Raw genomic sequence first — 19915 nt, 5'->3', positions numbered from 1 at the left:
CATTACACAAAAACTATATAAGTAAAACCTAAATAAATAAATAAACTTATTTACAGATGACTTAAAGCCAAAGACTAAAAAACACAAGGAAAAAAGGACAAGAGAAGATATGCAAAAGATATTAATAGAAAAGAAAAAAGGCCAATGTGTCAGGGACCGATATCTGCCAACTCAATCTCCATGCTTAACGGACTAACTTAAAGAACCCTCATTTTGTGCTCGCTATGGCGCATATACTAAAATTAGAACAATACAGAGAAGAATAGCATGGCCCCTTGCGCAAGAACCCTCATGTTACGGGACATGACAATATTCCCAGTTTCTCTTGCAAACAGGAGAAGCCAGAGAATCAAAGAAACAGTGGAAAGACACTGGGGGAATTTTCTAGGGAAGCTTCTTTTAAAAGTGCTGAGCACCCTTTTGCTTTCTCCACTTGCTCCCTTCCACTGGCTGGGATGCCAACACGATAAAACTGGAATGTCCATCCTGCAACCAGATGTTGACCTTAAGGATAGAAGCAATTTATCAAGGACGCTAAAGCAGGAATGTACAATGGGCCTGGGTCACCGATGACATCCTGGAACCTCTTGATTGTTACTTGAGAGGGAAAACAAACAAAACAAACAAAAGTCCATCCTGTTTTCAACTAGTCTTCAGATCCTTGTTTCCTGTACCCAAAAGCAATTCTTCACTGATACCATAAAATCAGTATAAAACCAAAATCTAATGTGCAAAAAAAAATTAAATGTGACAGAAGGGAGTTGGGGGAATTTGGAAGGGGAGGTGAACCATGAGAGACTATGGACTCTGAAAAACAATCTGAGGGTTTTGAAGGGGCAGGTGGTGGGAGGTCGGGGTACCAGGTGGTGGGTATTATAGAGGGCACGGATTGCATGGAGCACTGGGTGTGGTGCAAAAATAATGAATACTGTTATGCTGAAAATAAATAAAAAATAAATTTTTAAAAAATGTGACAGAGAATCCCTTTGTTGAATGATATAATCCAACATGAGTATGTGTCATAAATTTTTCTGTAACAATAATACATGAAAATGAATGAAGGAAATGCTATAGGAACTACAAAGAGAAACTTACAGAATTTCAATTAGAATGAGAAACATAAGCAAGCTTCTCTGAATCTTTGAAAACTCAAATAGAACCATTAGGTAAGAAAATGAAGGTTCTAGGGGCTCCTAGGTGGCTCAGTGGGTTAAGCCACTGCCTTCGGCTCAGGTCATGATCTCAGGGTCCTGGGATCAAGTCCCGCATGGGGCTCTCTGCTCAGCAGGGGGCCTGCTTCCCTTCCTCTCTGCCTGCCTCTCTGCCTGCTTGTAATCTCTCTCTGTCAAATAAATAAATAAAATCTTTAAAAGAAAAAAAAAAAGAAAATGAAGGTTCTAAAGAATACAGTAGAATTAAAGAAGGTAGTACTTTGACATGTAGGCATATGAATATGTTCATGTGTATCTATATTTAAGTGTCTTATAAATAGAATTTCATGGACTTGTTTTTCAAAAATCGATTATATGAAAATATTTAAATATTTCAAAATATGGATTTTATCTTCAAATTATAATTCAACAAATAAATAAAAATGTAAAGTACATTAGATTGAACAGAAATACCAACATTTGGAAGTCACTCACAATAATTCTTTGGTCCAAACAGAAATCAGAGTGCATATTACATGTATTGTAAAAAATAAGGAATATATGAATATATTCAATATATAGAATATATATTATTTGATATATATGAAAATAAGAATAATATGCCTCAGAATCCATATGACATAGCTAAAGCATATTCAGAGGAAAAGTCATTGCTTTAAACATGAAAGAATGAAAATAAATGTAAAGCATTTAATCCAAGGGTTCAGATAAAGAACAGCAAAATTAAGACAGAAAAAGAAATAGATCAAAGAAGCAGTAGCAAAAATACCACAAGAAAATCTTTTGGGGGAAAATCAGAAGAAAAGTACTCAAAGATGATTGCTCAGTGCACAGTTTCTGAAAAATCAGACACAACTGAAAACTCAGTTATTATGAGAAGGAATGCAGAAAATCATGGGAACATCACATATTAGCATTACAGGGAAGTAGCCATTATATTTATTGATATAAAAGCCCAAAATGTGTGAAATTAAAAAGCAGAACCGTAAGCAGAATGCATAGTATGATCTCACTGGGTAACTAAGGAATACATTAGCATATCATATAATTTCTATATTTGCATTTCAGGTTAGTATTTAGAGTAGGAAAGTTTTGTTGATATAATTAAAAAAATAAAATCCTTAAAGTTTAGACCTCTAAATCCCATTTCCTCTGGTGTCCTCTTGAAAGTAGAACACTGCATTCCTTTTCTTTAGGGATAATATCTCTTAGTCATTATAACATGTGTAACCTCTTGCACCTATTAGAGCAAGCAATTACCAGATGTAATACTGCATTTATCTTTTCTCTAGGATCCCAAGGATTTCTCTCTGCTTTCAAAGCAATTTCCCCTCAGAGGATACTATTATTTCATAGTAATGATTCAGAGCCCTTACCACCCCCTCAGAATGCAAGCCAAAACTAAAGGAAAATTAACCAGTGTAGGGAGTCAATGATTGGTTCCAATTTGGTGTCTCTACTTGAAAAGCTCTCCTTTACCGGGAGCTCTCTGCACCTTTAAAATGGAGAAACGTGCACCCATGAAAGTAATATCCTGGGAATTAAATGTTGTGACATATGTCAAACTCCCAGCACAGAGATTTGGTGGAATCCTCCGTTTTCTCTCCCCCGTATCCTTTCCAACCTCCTACATGATTAAAACTCATCTAACCAATCCACATTCTCACAGATCCTAAAAGAGGCAAGGAGAGAATAAACAGCCAGGCGTGCATTGATGTATCTCACTTAGATACTGTGTGGAACATTGTATTGACAGCAAGTTTAGACTGTCAGCTCATTCCTTTGAGAGAGAAGTCACAGGGCATGGGAGGTGGCCTGTCTGTTATCACCTCAACCTTGAGAAATTTAGTCTCTGCAGGCAGTGGCACCTTCTGGTATCCGAGGATCAAAATCCCACTGGAGGAAGTTAATTTCCTTTGTCCTAAACCCACACTTAGTCACCGTTTTCCACACTGATGGATAAAGAAAAGTTGTATGCTTCATCCAAAGTAATAAAAACACTAAAAGCCAAACTTAAACCTCAGAACTGGGATCTTCCTCTGAACTTGGAATTTAATTCTCCTTAACTCCTCACTTGGAGATTAATTGCACTCTGCCTGTGTCACTCACAGATTTCATATTATTTTACTTTTTCTGTGATTCAGCCCAGAGAGTTCTATTTTCTGGTCTCTCTGACCAAACCATGAGCTTTCCCAGAGCACCTGATATAATGTATACTTCGTTTAGCAATTGCTCAAGAGATTGTTTCTTCCTACCAATAACCCCTTCAATTCAATGCAGCATGAATTTTTTCATGCATACAGTTTGGACTCTGGTAAGAAAAGACTTAATTGGAAAGAATTGTTCCAGAGGGGAAGGACTCCACTGCAACAGGGATAAGAGGAGCATTATCACAGGGCGACTGTTCCCACCAGGAGATGTGCAATCATCTGAAGGGTTAGGACTCAACGAGGTTTATGAGGCTGGAAAGAGGCAGGCATGGAGAAGAGGGATGAATGGAATAGGATGGTCTGATAGCAGAAGGAAAATGCTTTCTTGAGGGACCGGCCATTCTAGTGAAGCAGGGCTTGTAAGAAGGGGTTGTAATCTGGCTCAGAGGGGCTGAAGTTCAGCCTGGGAAAGGACAGAATCTTGACTAAAATTGGTTTAACGAGCATTGTACTCCCAGTTGATCAGTGGGGACACAGTAGTTTAGCTAACATTTATGAGGCAAAGAAAGGGAATTGGAGGGTCTATGGCTGGCCTTGTTACAGCTGGCTGTGACCCACAAGGGGGCATCCATGAGTCTGATCCCAGCCAAATGGGAAACAATGGTTACTCACAGTCATTGGTTATTTCCTGTTTTCCCACAGGGTCCAGTAAGGTTCAGTGTGGTCATAGGATACAAAAAGAAAAGGGGCAGCTTGGGACACCTGGGTGGCTCAGTGGGTTAAGCCGCTGCCTTCTGCTCAGGTCATGATCTCAGGGTCCTGGGATCGAGTCCCACATCGAGCTCTCTGCTCAGCGGGGAGCCTGCTTCCCTCTCTCTCTCTCTCTCTCTCTCTGCCTGCCTCTCTGTTTACTTGTGATCTCTCTCTGTCAAATAAATAAATAAAATATTAAAAAAAAAAAAAAAAAGAAAAGGGGCAGCTTCTGCCCTTTAGGAATGTGGAAGCTAAACAAAAAGCCCAAGAAAATTTACACACATAAAGGAGTCATAATGAAGAAGAAAAGAAGGAAGACAATTAGCATTAATGGGATCAGTATTATCTCATTTAATTCTCCACCCATTCAGGCACGACTGTCATCCCTGTTCACAGAGGACAAAAGAGAAGCTTCAGGGTGTCCCTGTACTCATGGAAAGGAAGTAGCAGAGCCAGCTTTGGATCCAGATCACTCTGACTGCTGTGGTTACAGTCAATACGTGAAAATTCAAATGGTGACTGAGTTCTGGGAAGGTCAGGAAGTACCTGGGAGCTCCGAACTCTGTCTCCTTTACATAGGACTAAAGAGAAGACTTTGGACTTCCAAACTGCAATGAGGGGGAATGGCATCCCCACTGAGATGGACCCCATTAACCATCAAAAGTATGTATACAGAACCAACTTTAAATATGGTGTCTATAGTTTTTTATTCCAAAGTTGATGAATGCTCTACTTTAAACATTATAGAAAAACAATGTATTTGTTCAAGGTTGTAAATATCGTAGCCAGGGTTCCCATGATAAATGAAGCAGGAAGGTGGTGGGAATTCAGGGAACCTTGAGCATCTCCCTTCCAAACCCTCTCCAACATTCTGCTCACCCCATCCTGGAAACTGAATGCTCGAATGATACACCAGGACAGGAGGCGGTTGGGGGGGGGGGGGGGGGGGGGGAGTTGTTGGGGGGTTGGAGAGGAGAACTGGGCACATACACAGGCGGACCAGAAAATAAAAAGTGAGACTCTCCCAGACACCACTTCTTTTTCAAAGCCCCACCTGACTGTGCCCCAGGAGCAAGACGAGTAAATACCTTATTAAGGTAGTTTCTTAGCAGTTTGTGCAAAATTCTCTTTTCATATCTCTAAGCCTTGGTCCCTTTTACTGAGACGCCTCACTCTGGGATCTGAAGCGTTCTCAGGAGCAGGAACTAAACCCCACTCACCACCCAAAGGTCAGGCAGGCGGAATGAATTACTGAACCACCCCTCACAGGCCGAGAGCATCCAAGGGGTGGATCGGAGTTTTATGACCCTTTTCCTTACCTGGAAATTCTTCTTTCAGGCTCTCCTTGAGTAGTTTTTAAGAAAGCAAGTCTTGGAAATGGGATCCAAACTGCGTGTCTGAGTGTCTCCGAAAGGGAGGTTAACTCTATGACTTCTTGGTGCTCGGAAAGAGAGAACAAAACTCTCTGGAGGTCCACAGAGAAAGGTGAGGGAAGCTTTCCTCCCTCTCTGGAGGTACGGGTGCCCTGTAGCTCAAACTTGGTCGGGAGAAAGCGGGGCGCAGAAATGAGGTCGAGCTCACTGTGGGTCCCAGGAACACTAGAATCAGTCCCCGGGGCTGGAGACCTAGGGCGAGCTAACTCAGACAGCAGCCCCAGAATAAATGCCCTGAGCATGCAGCAAAAACTCCCCACTGGGAGTTGGGCACCAGAGATTGCCCTGCTCCTAAAACGGTGTTTCTTTTCCCTGGAGGCACATTCGAATCACCTGGGGGAGCTTTTAACAATCCCAATGCCCAGGCAGCACCCTAGAACAATCTAATCAGGACGTTGGCCTCCAAGCATTGTATTTTATAAAGATTCCTAGGTTTATAAAGATTCACCTCACCCTGGTGAGCACTGAACGTGTACAACATAGGGCTTTCTTTGAGAGGGTTCCCAGTTTCTACAGGGAACACAGAGATTTGAGGCTCACTCTTTGCAATGTTAGTAAAGGATTTACTAAGATTTGTATTAGGCAGGTGGCAAGGTGAGGATTACCATGCTGCCTTTAATGATATACCTAGCAGAGGCTAGAGCTCCCCAAAGAGGATGGAATCAGCCCCCCAGCACTAATGGATCGCCAAGGCACAGTTTCTCTACTGCACCACAATTACTTGCTGGGTTTGTGATTGTTGTTATTATGGGCTAACAGCTAATTAATAAAGCTAAAGTACTGATATTTTCTTTTTCTTTTCCTAAGATTTTATTTATTTGATAGTGAGAGAGGGAAGGGGAGTGGCTGGCAGATGGAGAGGGAGAAGCAGCCCCGCTGAGCAGGGAACCCAACATGGGGCTGGATCCCAGGACCCTGGGATCATGACCCAGGCTGAAAGCAGCTGCTTAACCAACTGAGACACCCAGCCACCCCAGTACTAATATTTTCACAGCTGAAATATTAGTTTTCTTCTAAGAGCTCATAGAAGTCTTGATTCACCCCAGATTAATTTGGGAGTGTGGTATGAAATAAAGGCCAAGGTTCATTTTCTTTTCCATGTGGATATCCAGTATTTTGGCACCATTTACTGAAAATACTTTTTACTCATTAGATTTTTTTACTCCTCTGTCAAAAATCAGGTGCCCTTACAAATGGGGGTCATTTCTGCACATATAAAATGTTTTGTCTTGAGCTACTCATCAGTCTGTTGTTGTTATTGTTGTTTTAGATTTTAATTATTTATTTGAAAGAGAGAGAAGGAGCAGAGGGGGGAGGCAGAGGGAGAGAAACTCAAGCAGGCTCTGTGCTGAGCCTGGATCCTCACATGGGGCTTGATCTCACAACCCTAAGGTCATGATCTGAGTTAAAATCCACAGTCGGACCCAATCAACTGAGCCATCCAGGTGCCCCTATTTGTCATTCTTTATTTCATTATCACATTGTCTTGATTTCTGTAGCCTTATGGAAATTCTTGACCTCCAACATTCTTCAATTTTAAGAGTACTTTGGATAGTCTAGGTTCATTGCGTTCCCATATTTTTGTATTAGTTTGTCCACTTCTACTAAAAAAAAAGAAAAAAAAAACTTGATTTGATTGTGACTGGAATTTCATTGAATCTACAGATCAGTTTGGGGAAGATTGACATCCTAACCACACTGAGTCTTCTAATCCTTGAAGTGGTATAGCTAGCTCTCCATTTGTCAGTCTTCATTCATTTCTCTCAGCAATATCTTATAGAAATATTTCACATCTTTTGGGGCACCTGGGGGGCTCAGTGGGTTAAGTCTTTGCCTTCAGCTCAGGTCATGATCTCAGGGTCCTGGGATCAAGCCCGGCATCAGGCTCTCTGCTCATCGGGGAACCTGCTTCCCCATCTCTCTCTGCCTGCCTCTCTGCCTGCTTATGATCTCTCCCTCTCTCTCTCTGTCAAATAAATAAAATCTTAAAAAAAAAAAGTATTTCACATATTTTGCTAAGTACATTCCTAAGAGTATTAAATTACTAAATTTAAAGAATTCCAAAGAATTGTAAATGAAAATATTCTGTAAACTTTGTTATCCAATCCCTTCCATTTATTTTTAATGTCCCTCTAAGACTCATTATTTAAATGCTTACACATGTATTTCTTTTGCTCACATTCCTTAACTATGTTTCTCTCCTTCTTTTTCTTATATCACTTTTAATGCCTTCTGAGAGTTTCTTACCTGAATTCTATCAAATTTTCCTCTTTTTTTGCAATTCAAAACATCTCTTTAATTTTTTTTCCAACAATTTATTTTTATATCCATTTTTCCAGTTGGTACACCTTAAACTTCAGCTCTTCTCTACCTTCTCCTTTTCAAAAAACTACCTCCCACACTTGTGAACATTTAACCCATGGCGTAGTATGAAGTATAGACTTTAAAGTGGCCACCATGATCCCTGACTTCTGGAATTTATGTCTTTCCGTAATCCCCTTCTCTTGAGGGGCATGAGCCAAGAGGAATGGGATGTATGCAATTACACATATGTGATTACGTAAGACTGTTGAACCCATGTTGGTAGAGTCTCTCTTCCCTTTACTGGCTTTGAAGGAACAGGTGCCATGGGTTTTACAGTTACAAAGAAATGAATTCTGCCAACAGCATGAGAGAGGTTACAAGTGCATGCTACCCCAGCTGAGGCTCTGATGAGATCCCAATCCTGGCCAGCACCTTGATCTCAGCCTAACACAAATGGGCAAGAAGAAAGACTGAGAGACTGGACTCCCCATCTTTGTGTTTTGTGACCTACTCCTATCAGCCCTGATCAGACTCTGGAATTGCTGTTACCATTTTTTTTCTCTGTTGTAACCATGAGCCAAGCAATAATCCACTTGGGCAATGTGTGCAGGAAAAAAAATGCACAAGTAGAAAGCATCCTCTCAGCCTATCCGTGTCCATGGCACCTGGCCCTTGTCTCGTCTCTATTTCCCCTCCCACCTTTAGCCTTCATCATACTGAGACCCAACCAGTCTCTGACTCACATCCAGAAATTTCTCCCAAAAAGGTACAGAGATGGTAAGTGTATTTAGCTCACAGCTTCTTCATAATTGGAATACTCTCATGTAACTGTCACCCTGACCAAGAAATAGAATATTACCAGCAGCCCAGGGGCTACCTCCTAGCCTATTCCAGTCACTACTCAGCAAAGGCTTCTTAACTTTTAATTTATGTAAATGAAATCAAACAGTATGACTTCCCTATAACTCAAAATAACAACTGTGAGATTTATGCATTTTGTTACCTATAGTGGCAGATCACTCATTCTCATTGGTATATGTTTTCCATGGTATGAATACACCACAATTTATTTGTCCACATTTCTCCTGATGAGCACTTAAGTAGTTTCAAGTTAAGGGAAATTACAAAGAAGCTGCTCTATTCATCCTTACGTTTTTTGATTAACGTAAGTACTCATTTGTGTTGGGTATTTTCTTAGTAGAAAAACTGCTAGGTCATAGAATACACATATGATCAGCTTTAGATAATGCTGCCAAGAAGTCTTCCAAAGTGCTTGTACCAAGTTACATTGTCATAGTAGTGTATGATAGCTCTTCATCTTACCCATCCTTACCAGCAAAAGGTATTTCCCATCTTTATCATTTAAGCCTTTTTAACAGGTGTCTCATGGTTTCATGCTAGATCCTGTGCTCCATCAATGCCTCTCTCGTTTTTGTGGGATATCTTGGGGTATATTCAGGTAAGAACATAGAAACCATAAGAGAAGTCCCAAGATCTGTAGTTAGCATACTAGAGAATCAGGGAGTTGATGTGTACTTTTAGCCTAAAATCCAGCAGGCTTGAGGTTCAAGAAGACCTAATGGTTTAGTTCAAGCCCAAAGAACTTTGAAGACCAATGTTCCAACTCAAAGGAGTCAGAGAGGAGTTCTCTCTTATTTATGGGAGAATCAGCCTTTTGTTCAATGGTTCAAATGACTGGATGAAGATCACCCACATTAAGGGGGGCAATCAGCCTTACTCAGCCTACACATTCAAAAGTTAATCTCATCCAGAAACACCTTCACAGAAACACTGAGAGTAATGTTTGGCCGAATATCTACACATCTCACTCCCCAGTCAAGATGACACATAAAACTAGCCATCATATCATACTTATTAGCTTGTCGTCTTGTCTACAAAATTCCTTTCAACTGTGATATAGTATTATTCCATTACATATAAATGTAAGTATATACAAACACACATATATATAGTTATACTTACTATAAATGAAAAAAGTATTATTTTGTTTAATATTATGTTTGTGAGTTTCATCTATAATGTACTATATTTGCTACAAATTATTCATTCTCATTGATGTATAGTTTTCATCATGTGACTGCATGGAAATTTATTTATCTGGTCTACTAGTGATGAGCCTGTAGATAGTTTACAGTTTGGAGTGTCTCATTGATTTTGTCACTCTGAATTTTAGGTTGCTTCTGATTCATTTCTAAACAATATTGCAAAGCCATCCTTTCCAGTGTCTCCTTGTACACACAAACATAAATGTCCCTCTTGGGCAGCCACAGGTCAAAAAAATGACCCATCTGCACCATGAGTGGAGAGGAAAAAACACAACCAGAAAGTTCTTTCCACCTATTCCTTATCCATCACGGAATCTACTCTTTTCTCTCTCTCTTTCCAACCTTACCACATTATGACTTAACCAGCTTCTGCTCTTTCCCAGAAATTTCTCACAGATTTTTAAAATTTTTTATTGAAGTAAAACATACTTATGAAAAAGTACATACATTTTATGTGTGCAGTGAAATGAACTTCCCTAAATTAAATACACGTAAGTAACCGAGTTAGAGACAGAAAATTACCAGCATTAAGAAATGGAATGATGCATCATAGGCTATGTAATTCTAACTTTACTGGATAAGGCCAAATTGCTCTTCAGTGTGACTGTGTCAGCTAACTCCCACAGAAGTGAAAAAAATACACTCATTTCTTCCCATCCTTGTCAATACTCGGGGTAGTCAGACCCTCCTTATGCCTATGCCAATAGATAAAAATTTTGTTGTATTGTTTTAAGTTGCTTTTCCTTAATTTTTAACATGGTTGGGCATCTTTTCATGTTTATCTGCCAGTCAGAATTTCCTTTGCTCATTTTGCTATCTGTTGTCCCGTTTTGACTCTTCCCTTGCAATCCCTGGCTTATCCAATTTTCTGGCCAGCTCCCTCCTATTTGCTGCCCCTTGTTACTGGACCAAAGTGGATCTGCTCCTTGACATACCACAGACAGAGATAACACCAGGAGGCATTGTCTCACAAACTCAACTTTATTTGTACAAACAAGGAAATCATGGAGAATAATTTCTAAAGTCGTGTCCCCCTGAACAAAAAAAAAAAAAAAAAAAAAAAAAAAAAGAGCAGGCTCCTTTTTTTAGGAGGTGGGATAAATATTCCAAGGAGTATTTTAACATTATAATGAGGTGGAGGCACTTTCTGGCTCATTTTTTTTTTTTTGACAATTTTATTTATTTATTTGACAGAGAAAGATCACAAGTAGGCAGAGAGGCAGGCAGAGAGAGAGAGAGAAGCAGACTCCCTGCAGAGCAGGGAGCCCCATGTGGGGCTCGACCCCAGGACCCTGGGATCATGACCTGAGCCGAAGGCAGAGAGTTAATGCACTGAGCTACCCAGGCACACTTTCTGGTACTTTCTGAGTCTCGCATGCAGGCATTTTCCTCAAATGTTTCTTCTTCTGTTTCAGCAGCTCATTGGTTAATTTCTTAAAGGTTAGATAGACAGGCAGAAGTTTTTATGACCTTCCTGAGTTCAGAAGGTCAGACCAAGGACATTTGCTGCCCCTTCAGTGTAGACTTAATACCTTCTCATCTATAACATTCTATGTACTTCTGGGCTGGGCAGATAATGCTAAAGCTTTCCCACTTCCATCCCAGCTATGGTTTTTTTATGATCATCACTAACCTGCTACTCCTTCTACCAGGTGTCACGGACCAATGGCTGCCCACGTCTGGAGCGTTTTCCATGTAAATAATCAGATAGTTATGCTTGGTTGCAATACAAGCAGCTTAGTTCTGTTGTTTTACACCTGGCTGTCTAACCCTACTGTGTTAACTGCATGCCTCAACCCGCATTTGAGATATGATGCAAATCAGTATATGGTTAGTGTCCAGGCACCGCTGTCTAGGAATTTCTGAAGAGAGGAGTTATTACCTCATTTCCATCACTGGTTGTGGGACCTTGGGCCAGTCATTTCAGCTCTGAAAGCCAGTCTTTGCTAGGGTATAATGAGAACATAAAGATACAATGGCTGCCTACCTCCCTGAGTTGCTTGGATGTCAAATGAAAGAACATCAAGGCGATCAAAGTATTTACCCAGCCCCAGTCCCAGTCCCCTCACCAGGGGTCATAGCTTACAGACAAACACAGACCCAGGCTTTTCTGAGAAGTGCCCTGCGAACACCTAGAGTAAACCACGGTATGAAATACAAATAGTTTCTTTCCCCGTGTTTACTGAAATAATGCACAGGCTACTGAGTAAATGGTTAGGTGAGTATTGTAAGTCAGAAAGCAAGCTCAGCCCGAGCAAATGCACAATTATGATTTGATATCGGAAGAGCCAACATGACCTGAATTAATCAGTTGGCTGTTGAGTCCAAGTTCCTGTATTGTTGAAGCTGGAGCAGAAGGGAGGTCCATTCTGGAAGTTAGGGAAAGCATAGCTGGGCAGGAAGGCCTGTCTCGGGAGCCACGTGGATCGCTGTGGGGGTGGGAGGTAGAGGGGCTCCCACCTGCTCGGGGGTGAGGTCCCCACCCTGAGCGGGACCGTGGGGTGAGGAGGCTGTGCCGGCTATTGGATCGTAACTGCTGAGCAGAGAGCAGCACGTGGATCCTCGCAGGCTTCAGGCAGAGCTCCTCAGGAGGTGGGCTCCGGGAGGGCTCCATGCCTCTGCTTAGCTGAACTTCCACCAGAAGCCTTGGGAGGCAGAGCAGGTGCAGAGCTGTAGCTGCTGTCCGGCGCTCAGAGGCTGCTGGACCCTTCCTGGGCTGCAGGCACCGGGACAGCCAGGCTCAAGTTCACCTGAGCCATGACAGCCAACCTCACAGAGGGCATCCCGGACTCCAGCGGGACCACGCAGACCCTAGATGCTTCCCCAGTTTTCTGCACTGAAACGGTAACTTTCACGGAAGTGGTGGAAGCCGAGGAGTGGGGCTCCTTCTACTACTCCTTTAAGGTACGTTCCCTGCTTTCCACTCTGAAAAGGATTTTCAATAATGAGACAAGTAGAATTTAAGAGACCCAGTTAAACTATGGTTGCCAATACCGTGAATGGGTATGGTTTGTTTTTCTTTAACTAAAAGAGTAAAAGAAAAAGGAAAAAAACCCTGATTAGCTAAATCAAGGAGTTTTTCATACTGTGCAAGGACCTAAACTGTAGTTTCTTATGAATACTGGTCTTTTTGTTCTGCTGCTGAAAATGTGTGAATCTTGAATAGCATTTATGTTAACCAAGAGACTGTAGAGTGGAATATCCGCCCCCCCCCCCATTCCCTTAGGTATAAGCACTTCTAATTAATTCTACAGTAGTGCTTGAAATGTTGTCTGTTTCTTCTAAGGATTATTGCTGTGAGTGTTTTGCTAGGAACATCAGAAGTGTGGAGAGCCCCCATCCTCCAGGACAATGCCTGGCTCAAGGAGAAACATAGCAGTAAGGAAGGAAAGACCACACTTGTTTTTTGATCCTGGCTTTGAACATCAGGGAGTAATAGATTCTGTGACTGTAGTTTGTGGTGCCAGAGTTTGCAACAAGTTGTCTCCTGGAACAGATAAGTAAATCAGACTTTGGTGAATTTCACCTTCAAAGCATTCAGAGGCCACACTGCGAAATGATCCTTATTAGGTTAATACTGTTTCCTCTTCTATAAGACTGTATAGTCAGAAACAAGCCAGGCATCTGGAAAACAAGTTCTCTGCCTCTTGCATCAGAATGCAGACATGTCAGGATATTTCACATGCTGCCTGGAGGTGCCTGAAGTCGTGGCAATAATTCCCAGGTCTCAAACTGGTCTTTTATACCAGAAAGGAAAATATTTCAAGAAAAATTCTAGCCATGTTTGTTTGTTTGTTTGATCCTCTGGGTGTTCTTGAAGTGATTTGGTTTTTACTCCACAAAGTAGAATTACTATAACATCTATCTCTCTCCTGGAGCTTTGCTTCTTTGCAAACACTCAAAATGAAACTTTCAGTGGGGAGCAATCCTGGGAGGCAGCCTAGCCTTCCACAAAAGCCAAGAGACAAAATAGCAGAGCAAAGCCCAAACAAGTCACTTAGGCTGGCTCTACGGGACCCAGCCCCTCAGAACTACCCCCTAACGCATGCACACACACAGCCCCGCTGCCCAACTCCGCAACAGAAAATAGACACTGAAATCAGAGTTTGTTGCCATTTACCTTTGACTGAGTACATCGTCTCTATGGAATCAGCTCACAGATCCAGAGAGTCTGTCTTGGAGAAGCAGGCTTTGTGCACCCAGGAAACACACTATTCCTTCTCAGGGACCCTACCTCTGCAGTGTCTTGATAGTTATAAAACCAGATAGCAACCAGAACGAAGAGAGAATGGCCATTGCAAAGGGATACTGATTAGCAGGAAGGCAGCTGTTCTGAGACTCAGGCAATAATCACTCTCCGCTGAAATCTGATTTGCCCTTTTTTGAATACAGCTCCTAAGGGTATTTTGAGTGTTCAGAAAAACAGATCCTGGCTGGTTCTCTACTAGTGTTTACACGCTGTCCTAGCATCATCATCTCTAGGCACTAAAGGAAATCACATCATTTTTAAAATCTCATTCCTATTCATGTTTGCCCTCAAACAACTGGACCATTGGACAAGAAAAGAAGATAAAAGGGAGGGATTGTTTGTCCAGGAGCTTAGGATGTTCTATTTCATTTTTTGGCCCACACAATCATTACTAAAACACACTGATTTGTAGTTACAAGGTGGTCCGTGCTGTTTGTGGGCACTGAGCTTAAAAGTTTCAGGGTAGAGGATGCCTGGGTGGCTCAGTGGGTTAAAGCCTCTGCCTTCGGCTCAGGTCATGATCTCAGGGTTCTGGGATCGAGCCCTACATCGGGCTCCCCGTTCAGTAGGGAGCCTACTTCCCCCCTCCCCTGTCTGCCTACTTGTGATCTCTCTCTGTCAAGTAAATAAATAAAATCTTTAAAAAGAAAAAAGGTTTCAGGGTAACTTTTTCCCATGGTGCTCTTGGAAAAGGGCAGTTCTGTTATACTATGGGTCCAGAAACAATTCTGATACAAACTCTTGTTCATAGTGAGCCTTTTATTGCACATACCACTCAAGAAGAAAGTCCAAACTGCTCTTTACTATGTCCCAAACGTGTCCTTTTAATCCCCGTTCTTTACCAAAAGCAGTAAAAATATCATAAAAATAAAAATGGTATCAGCAGTAAAAGTAGCAGAACTAATAGCAAGAACAATAGCCTAACGTCTCATTTGCTTTGGGCTTTCTTGATGCTAGGAATCTTTCAAAATGACTTCTGTGACATGTCGCATTTCTTTCTTACACACAATGCTGCACCTTTCCAGCTGGAATTGCCTTGCACCCACATCTGCGTTGGTCTAAATTCCACCGCCTCTGAAGTCTTCTCTTGAATTGCTTCTCCATGAAGCCCCCCTTGACTCACCTCTCCTTTGAGTGCACCTGCCTTCTTGTCACTTAATCCAGCTGTCTTCAACTGCTATTTCAATATGTGTCCGGGAGATGTAAAATAGCCATTAAGCTCCTCGAGTGATTTTTGTTTCCTATTCGCTCCAGAAACCAGCACCATGCTGGGCATACTCAATAAGCATTTACTACATTAATGAAGTGTGGTGCTCTGTTGCTATCAACTGCCCATGTTTTCGCAGAAATCTTGCTTTCTCAGTAACAGAGGTGGGGCTCTTGTTAACCATGACTCCACAGGGTAGCCCCTGCCTGTCTCTCCACCCACTGTACTTGCCAGGCAAGGTCCTTCTCGGCATGAACATTCAAATCATCCTTATCCCATTTCAAAGCCAATGCGACAAAAGTAAGTTATGGGTCCAGTGGGTGGGGTATAGAATTAGTTGTGGTGCCGTAGACTAGTACCTAGTACCTGATTTAGCCCTGGGAATCCGTACCCACCATGTTGTAGCCTTACTACTGTCAGTGGTCTTGTGCAGTCTGCATGCCTGGGTTTCTGATAAAGTGGCAGAACTAATAGCAAGAACTAATAGGTGTTTCCTACGTAGCACTTGGGTTCTCTTCTGAACCCCAAAGCTCTCTTGGCAGGAGACAAGACATCCCTGTCTGGATCTGGTTAACTTTCTCTTCGACAGGCTTAGTGCCTTTTCCTCCTCCCATTTCCACCCCCAATTTCTAGTCCCCACTTCCCACTGCTCTGACCTACTCTGCTATCTAAATATGTCCTCGGATATAGGCAGGAAGGTCAGCAGTGAGTTCACCACCCCCTTCTTCTATTGTGAGTTTCACGTGATCGAACCTATGTGGTTCTGGGTTTCAAAGTTCCCAGCTCAATCCCTGGTTTCCTTCATAGTTTCCAATTTCAATTTCCGATCCAGTTCACTTCCTCAATTCCTAGCCCCAGCACCAAATTCTACCAGAAAATTCCCAAGGAGGCTGGGACCTGGCTAATCAGAAAGTGAAGAGAGGATGTGACTACAAACCTGCCCAAGTGGAAGACAAAGGTGAAACTTAATTTTAGCCTTTCATTTTGCCCGTGAATGTGCTAGCAGTGTATCCTGTATCTCTAATTCTTTTTTTTTTTTAAAGATTTTATTTATTTATTGACAGACAGAGATCACAAGGAGGCAGAGAGGCAGGCAGAGAGAGAGGAGGAAGCAGGCTCCCTGCTGAGCAGAGAGCCTGATGCGGGGCTCGATCCCAGGACCCTGGGATCATGACCTGAGCCGAAGGCAGAGGCTTTAACCCACTGAGCCACCCAGGCGCCCCTGTATCTCTAATTCTTAATGATGAGAAAATTAATTCAAAGTAACTAGGAGAGAACCCTGTCTGAATTAGTAAATTGGTGAAATTATAAAATAATGCAAATGAACTCATTTTTATTACTCTCAGGTGAGGGAAGAAACTTGAACCAAGATTGCTAAATATTACCTAATGACGATCTTTTATTGAATCTCCTTCAGTGGGAAGCTACAAATGATATGCAATTAGCCTAACTATTGTTTATATGTAAATGGTTGCTTCTAAGTGCTTGAGGGTGATAAGACAGTTTTTTCCCTTTGTTAGTGCAGCCTCCTGCCTACTGTCTGTTCATTTTCTTAACACACCTTTCATCCTTTAATATAACAAAAGCAAATTCTTGTTGGATTCCTGTCCCACTTATCTCACAGGGAGGCTTTAGCAAGAGCTCAATTGAAAAAGCTTATGTAGCCTGCTTGTTTTCGGTATATTTTGGTTGACAACTCATTTCTAACAACTTGATCTACTTACTGAGTACCAATATTTTCACCTCCAGCGACTGTCATTTCAGTTCCTCTTTGCCCACTTTTCTGAACTCTCCTCTCTTTCCAGCCCACCTTTTATGGGCCTGTTTGTCTCTTTCCTGTCTTGGACCCCAGGATAGTGTCAGTGATGCCCTTCCCGGAATCCAGGAGCCCTGAGTCCCTGGCCTCCTCATGTTATCTCCTGCCCATTACAAAAGGACCTAGCATTCACATCATGCCTTTGTTTATGCCTTCTGGGGAGTTTCACTAAGTATGTTCATTTTTAGTACATTCATGCGGTTGAATATGTGGTTGTTCATAAGGAAATGACTACTAGTTTTGCTTGGTTAAATAATTATTAAAGGTCTGTTATTTACTACCTGTTCCTGCTGTGCAGACCTAGCACTCCACTTTCCACTCCCTCACTGGGTAAGTTCTATCATGTCCAATTTTACTTTGTGTCATTGAGAAAGGCACAGATGTTGCTGGTTGGCTCTACAGGGACCTCGGTCAATTCTCGAGCTGGTTTTTGAGAAAGGGAAACTTGCTCAACTAAATTTCTCTTTGCATTACTAATACATCTCAGGGCAGGAAACATAATCTTAGTTAATTCCAAGTGAACTCAGAGTTAGTTTTTCAGCCAATGAAGGGTTTTCCCATTTTCTGACTCAAGGAAGGTATCTAAGCTCTAGGGATGGTGTCTCTTGTGCATTCACATGTGTGCGATGGGGGGTAAGGCAGGGGGTCCAACTTGGGGAGATACCCAGGCAAGTTGGTGTCAGCCAGAACAGTGTTGTCTGGCCTTCAGAAGTGGTTATCCTTGTTCCAGACCCTTGTCTGGATCCCCCTCTGGCTCAGGTCAGGACCACACTGCCTTCTGAGGCAGAGTACTTTTGTCAAATTTCTTGCAGCCACACGGGTGTTCACACCCCTCTTTTCTTATCTCAATCCTGGCTAAATTTTTGTGTCCTTACTGGGAATGAAAAGTTCAACTGCCTCCCTCCCAGCTCTGGGCTGTGAGAAACAGGTGTTGTCTCTGCCCCTCTCTCTACCCACATGGAGATCATATCTGTAAAACTTCTACCTCACAATAGCCTGGGAAACCCCCAAGGGACTACCATTCCCCCCTTCCTGCACAGTAAGTGGACTTCAGTCCCCTTTTAATACTCTGCTCTCAGACTCAGTGGGTGTTCTCTCTTCCTTTTTTGGTGCAGGCCTTTGGAGGGGCCAACACAATACCCTCTCATCAGTGTCTAGGCTTCCTCACCTTCTGTCCCACTGCTGCACCGTCCTCTGTGCCAGCTCCCTCGGCCTTTCTTTATCAAGGGGGAACTGGTTGCACTGTGTTCTTCCAAACTTATTATTCCAAGCTTTCTGCTCAGGTTGCTCAAAAGACACTCCTCTTACCAGGGAAAAAGCCATTTCTTTTCAAGGCTCTTAAGATACCCTCCTCGCAGCCTTCCTTTTTTTTTTTTTTTTTTTTTTTTCAGTATCCCAGAATTCATTGTTTATGCACCACACCCAGTGCTCCATGTAATACATGCCCTCCTTAATACCCAGCACCAGGATCACCCATCCCCCCTCCCCCCTCCTCTCCAAAACCCTCAGTTAGTTCCTCAGAGTCCACAGTCTCTCATGGTTTATCTCCCCTTCCATTTCCCCCCAACTCCCTTCTTCTCTCCTTCTCCCCATGTCCTCTGTGTCATTCCTTACGCTCCACAAATAAGCAAAACCATATGATAATTGACTTTCTCTGCTTGACTTATTTCACTCAGCATAATCTCTTCCAGTCCCGTCCATGTTGATACAAAAGTTGGGTATTCATCCTTTCTGATGGAGGCATAATACTCCATAGTGTATATGGACCACATCTTCCTTATTCATTTGTCTATTGAAGGGCATCTCAGCTCTTTCCACAGTTGGTGATGTGGCCATTGTTGCTATGAACATTGGGATATATATGGTACTTCTTTTCACTACATCTGTATCTTTGGGGTAAATACCCAGTAGTGGAATTGCAGGGTCTTAGGGTAACTATATTTTTAATTTCTTAAGGAATCTCCACACTGTTTTCCAAAGTGGCTGCACCAACTTATATTCCCACCAACAGTGTAAGGGGGTTCCCCTTTCTCCACGTCCTCTCCAATGCTTGTTGTTTCCTGTCCTTGTTAATTTTGGCCATTCTAACTGATGTAAGGTGGTATCTCAATGAGGTTTTAATTTGAATCTCCCTGATGGCTAATGATGATGAACATTTTTTGATGTGTCTGTTAGCCATTGTATGTCTTCTTTGGAGAAGTGTCTGTTCATGTCTTCTGCCCATTTTTTGATGTGATTATCTGTTTTGTGTGTGTTGAATTTGAGGAATTCTTTATAGATGTTGGATATTAGCCCTTTGTCTATAGTGTCATTTGCAAATATCTTCTCCCATTCCGTGGATTGCCTCTTTGTTTTGTTGACTGTTTCCTTTACTGTGCAGAAGCTTTTGATCTTGATAAAGTCCCCAAAATTCATTTTTGCTTTTGTTTCCTTTGCCTTTGAAGACATGTCTTGAAAGAAGTTGCTGTGGCCAATGTCGGAGAAGTTACTGCCTATGTTCTTTAGGATTTTGACATTCCTGCCTCACATTGAGGTCTTTTATCCATTTCGAGTTTTATCGTTGTGTATGGTGTAAGAGAATGGTCAAGTTTCATTCTTCTACACATAACTGTCCAATTTTCCCAGAACCATTAATTAAAGAGACTGTCTTTTTTCCACTGGATATTTTTTCTTGCTTTGTCAAAGATTGTTTGACCATAGAGTTGAGGGTCCATATTTGGGCTCTCTACTCTGTTCCACTCATCTATGTGTCTGTTTTTGTGCTA

At 42.0% G+C, this 19915-nt stretch overlaps 1 protein-coding gene and 1 pseudogene across 2 annotated transcripts in view; both read left to right on the top strand.

Moving 5' to 3' along the window:
• Nucleotides 1–215: 215 nt before the first annotated feature.
• On the top strand, nt 216–316 carry LOC132017050 (U6 spliceosomal RNA; annotated as a pseudogene).
• Nucleotides 317–12635: 12319 nt separating this feature from the next.
• The window catches only part of NPSR1 (neuropeptide S receptor 1), a 149680-nt gene continuing 142400 nt past the window's right edge, over nt 12636–19915 (top strand). For both annotated transcript variants that reach the window (XM_059395661.1, XM_059395660.1), the window contains exon 1: nt 12636–12782. In XM_059395661.1, coding sequence (XP_059251644.1) covers nt 12636–12782 — 147 coding nt within the window. The remainder of the gene's footprint in view (nt 12783–19915) is intronic.

The sequence above is a fragment of the Mustela nigripes genome, chromosome 4, assembly GCF_022355385.1.
Source record: "Mustela nigripes isolate SB6536 chromosome 4, MUSNIG.SB6536, whole genome shotgun sequence".
In the NCBI taxonomy this organism is placed as follows: Eukaryota; Metazoa; Chordata; class Mammalia; order Carnivora; family Mustelidae; genus Mustela; species Mustela nigripes.
Note: the sequence above shows the minus strand (reverse complement) of the source record. Positions and strands in the feature narration are given on the sequence as shown.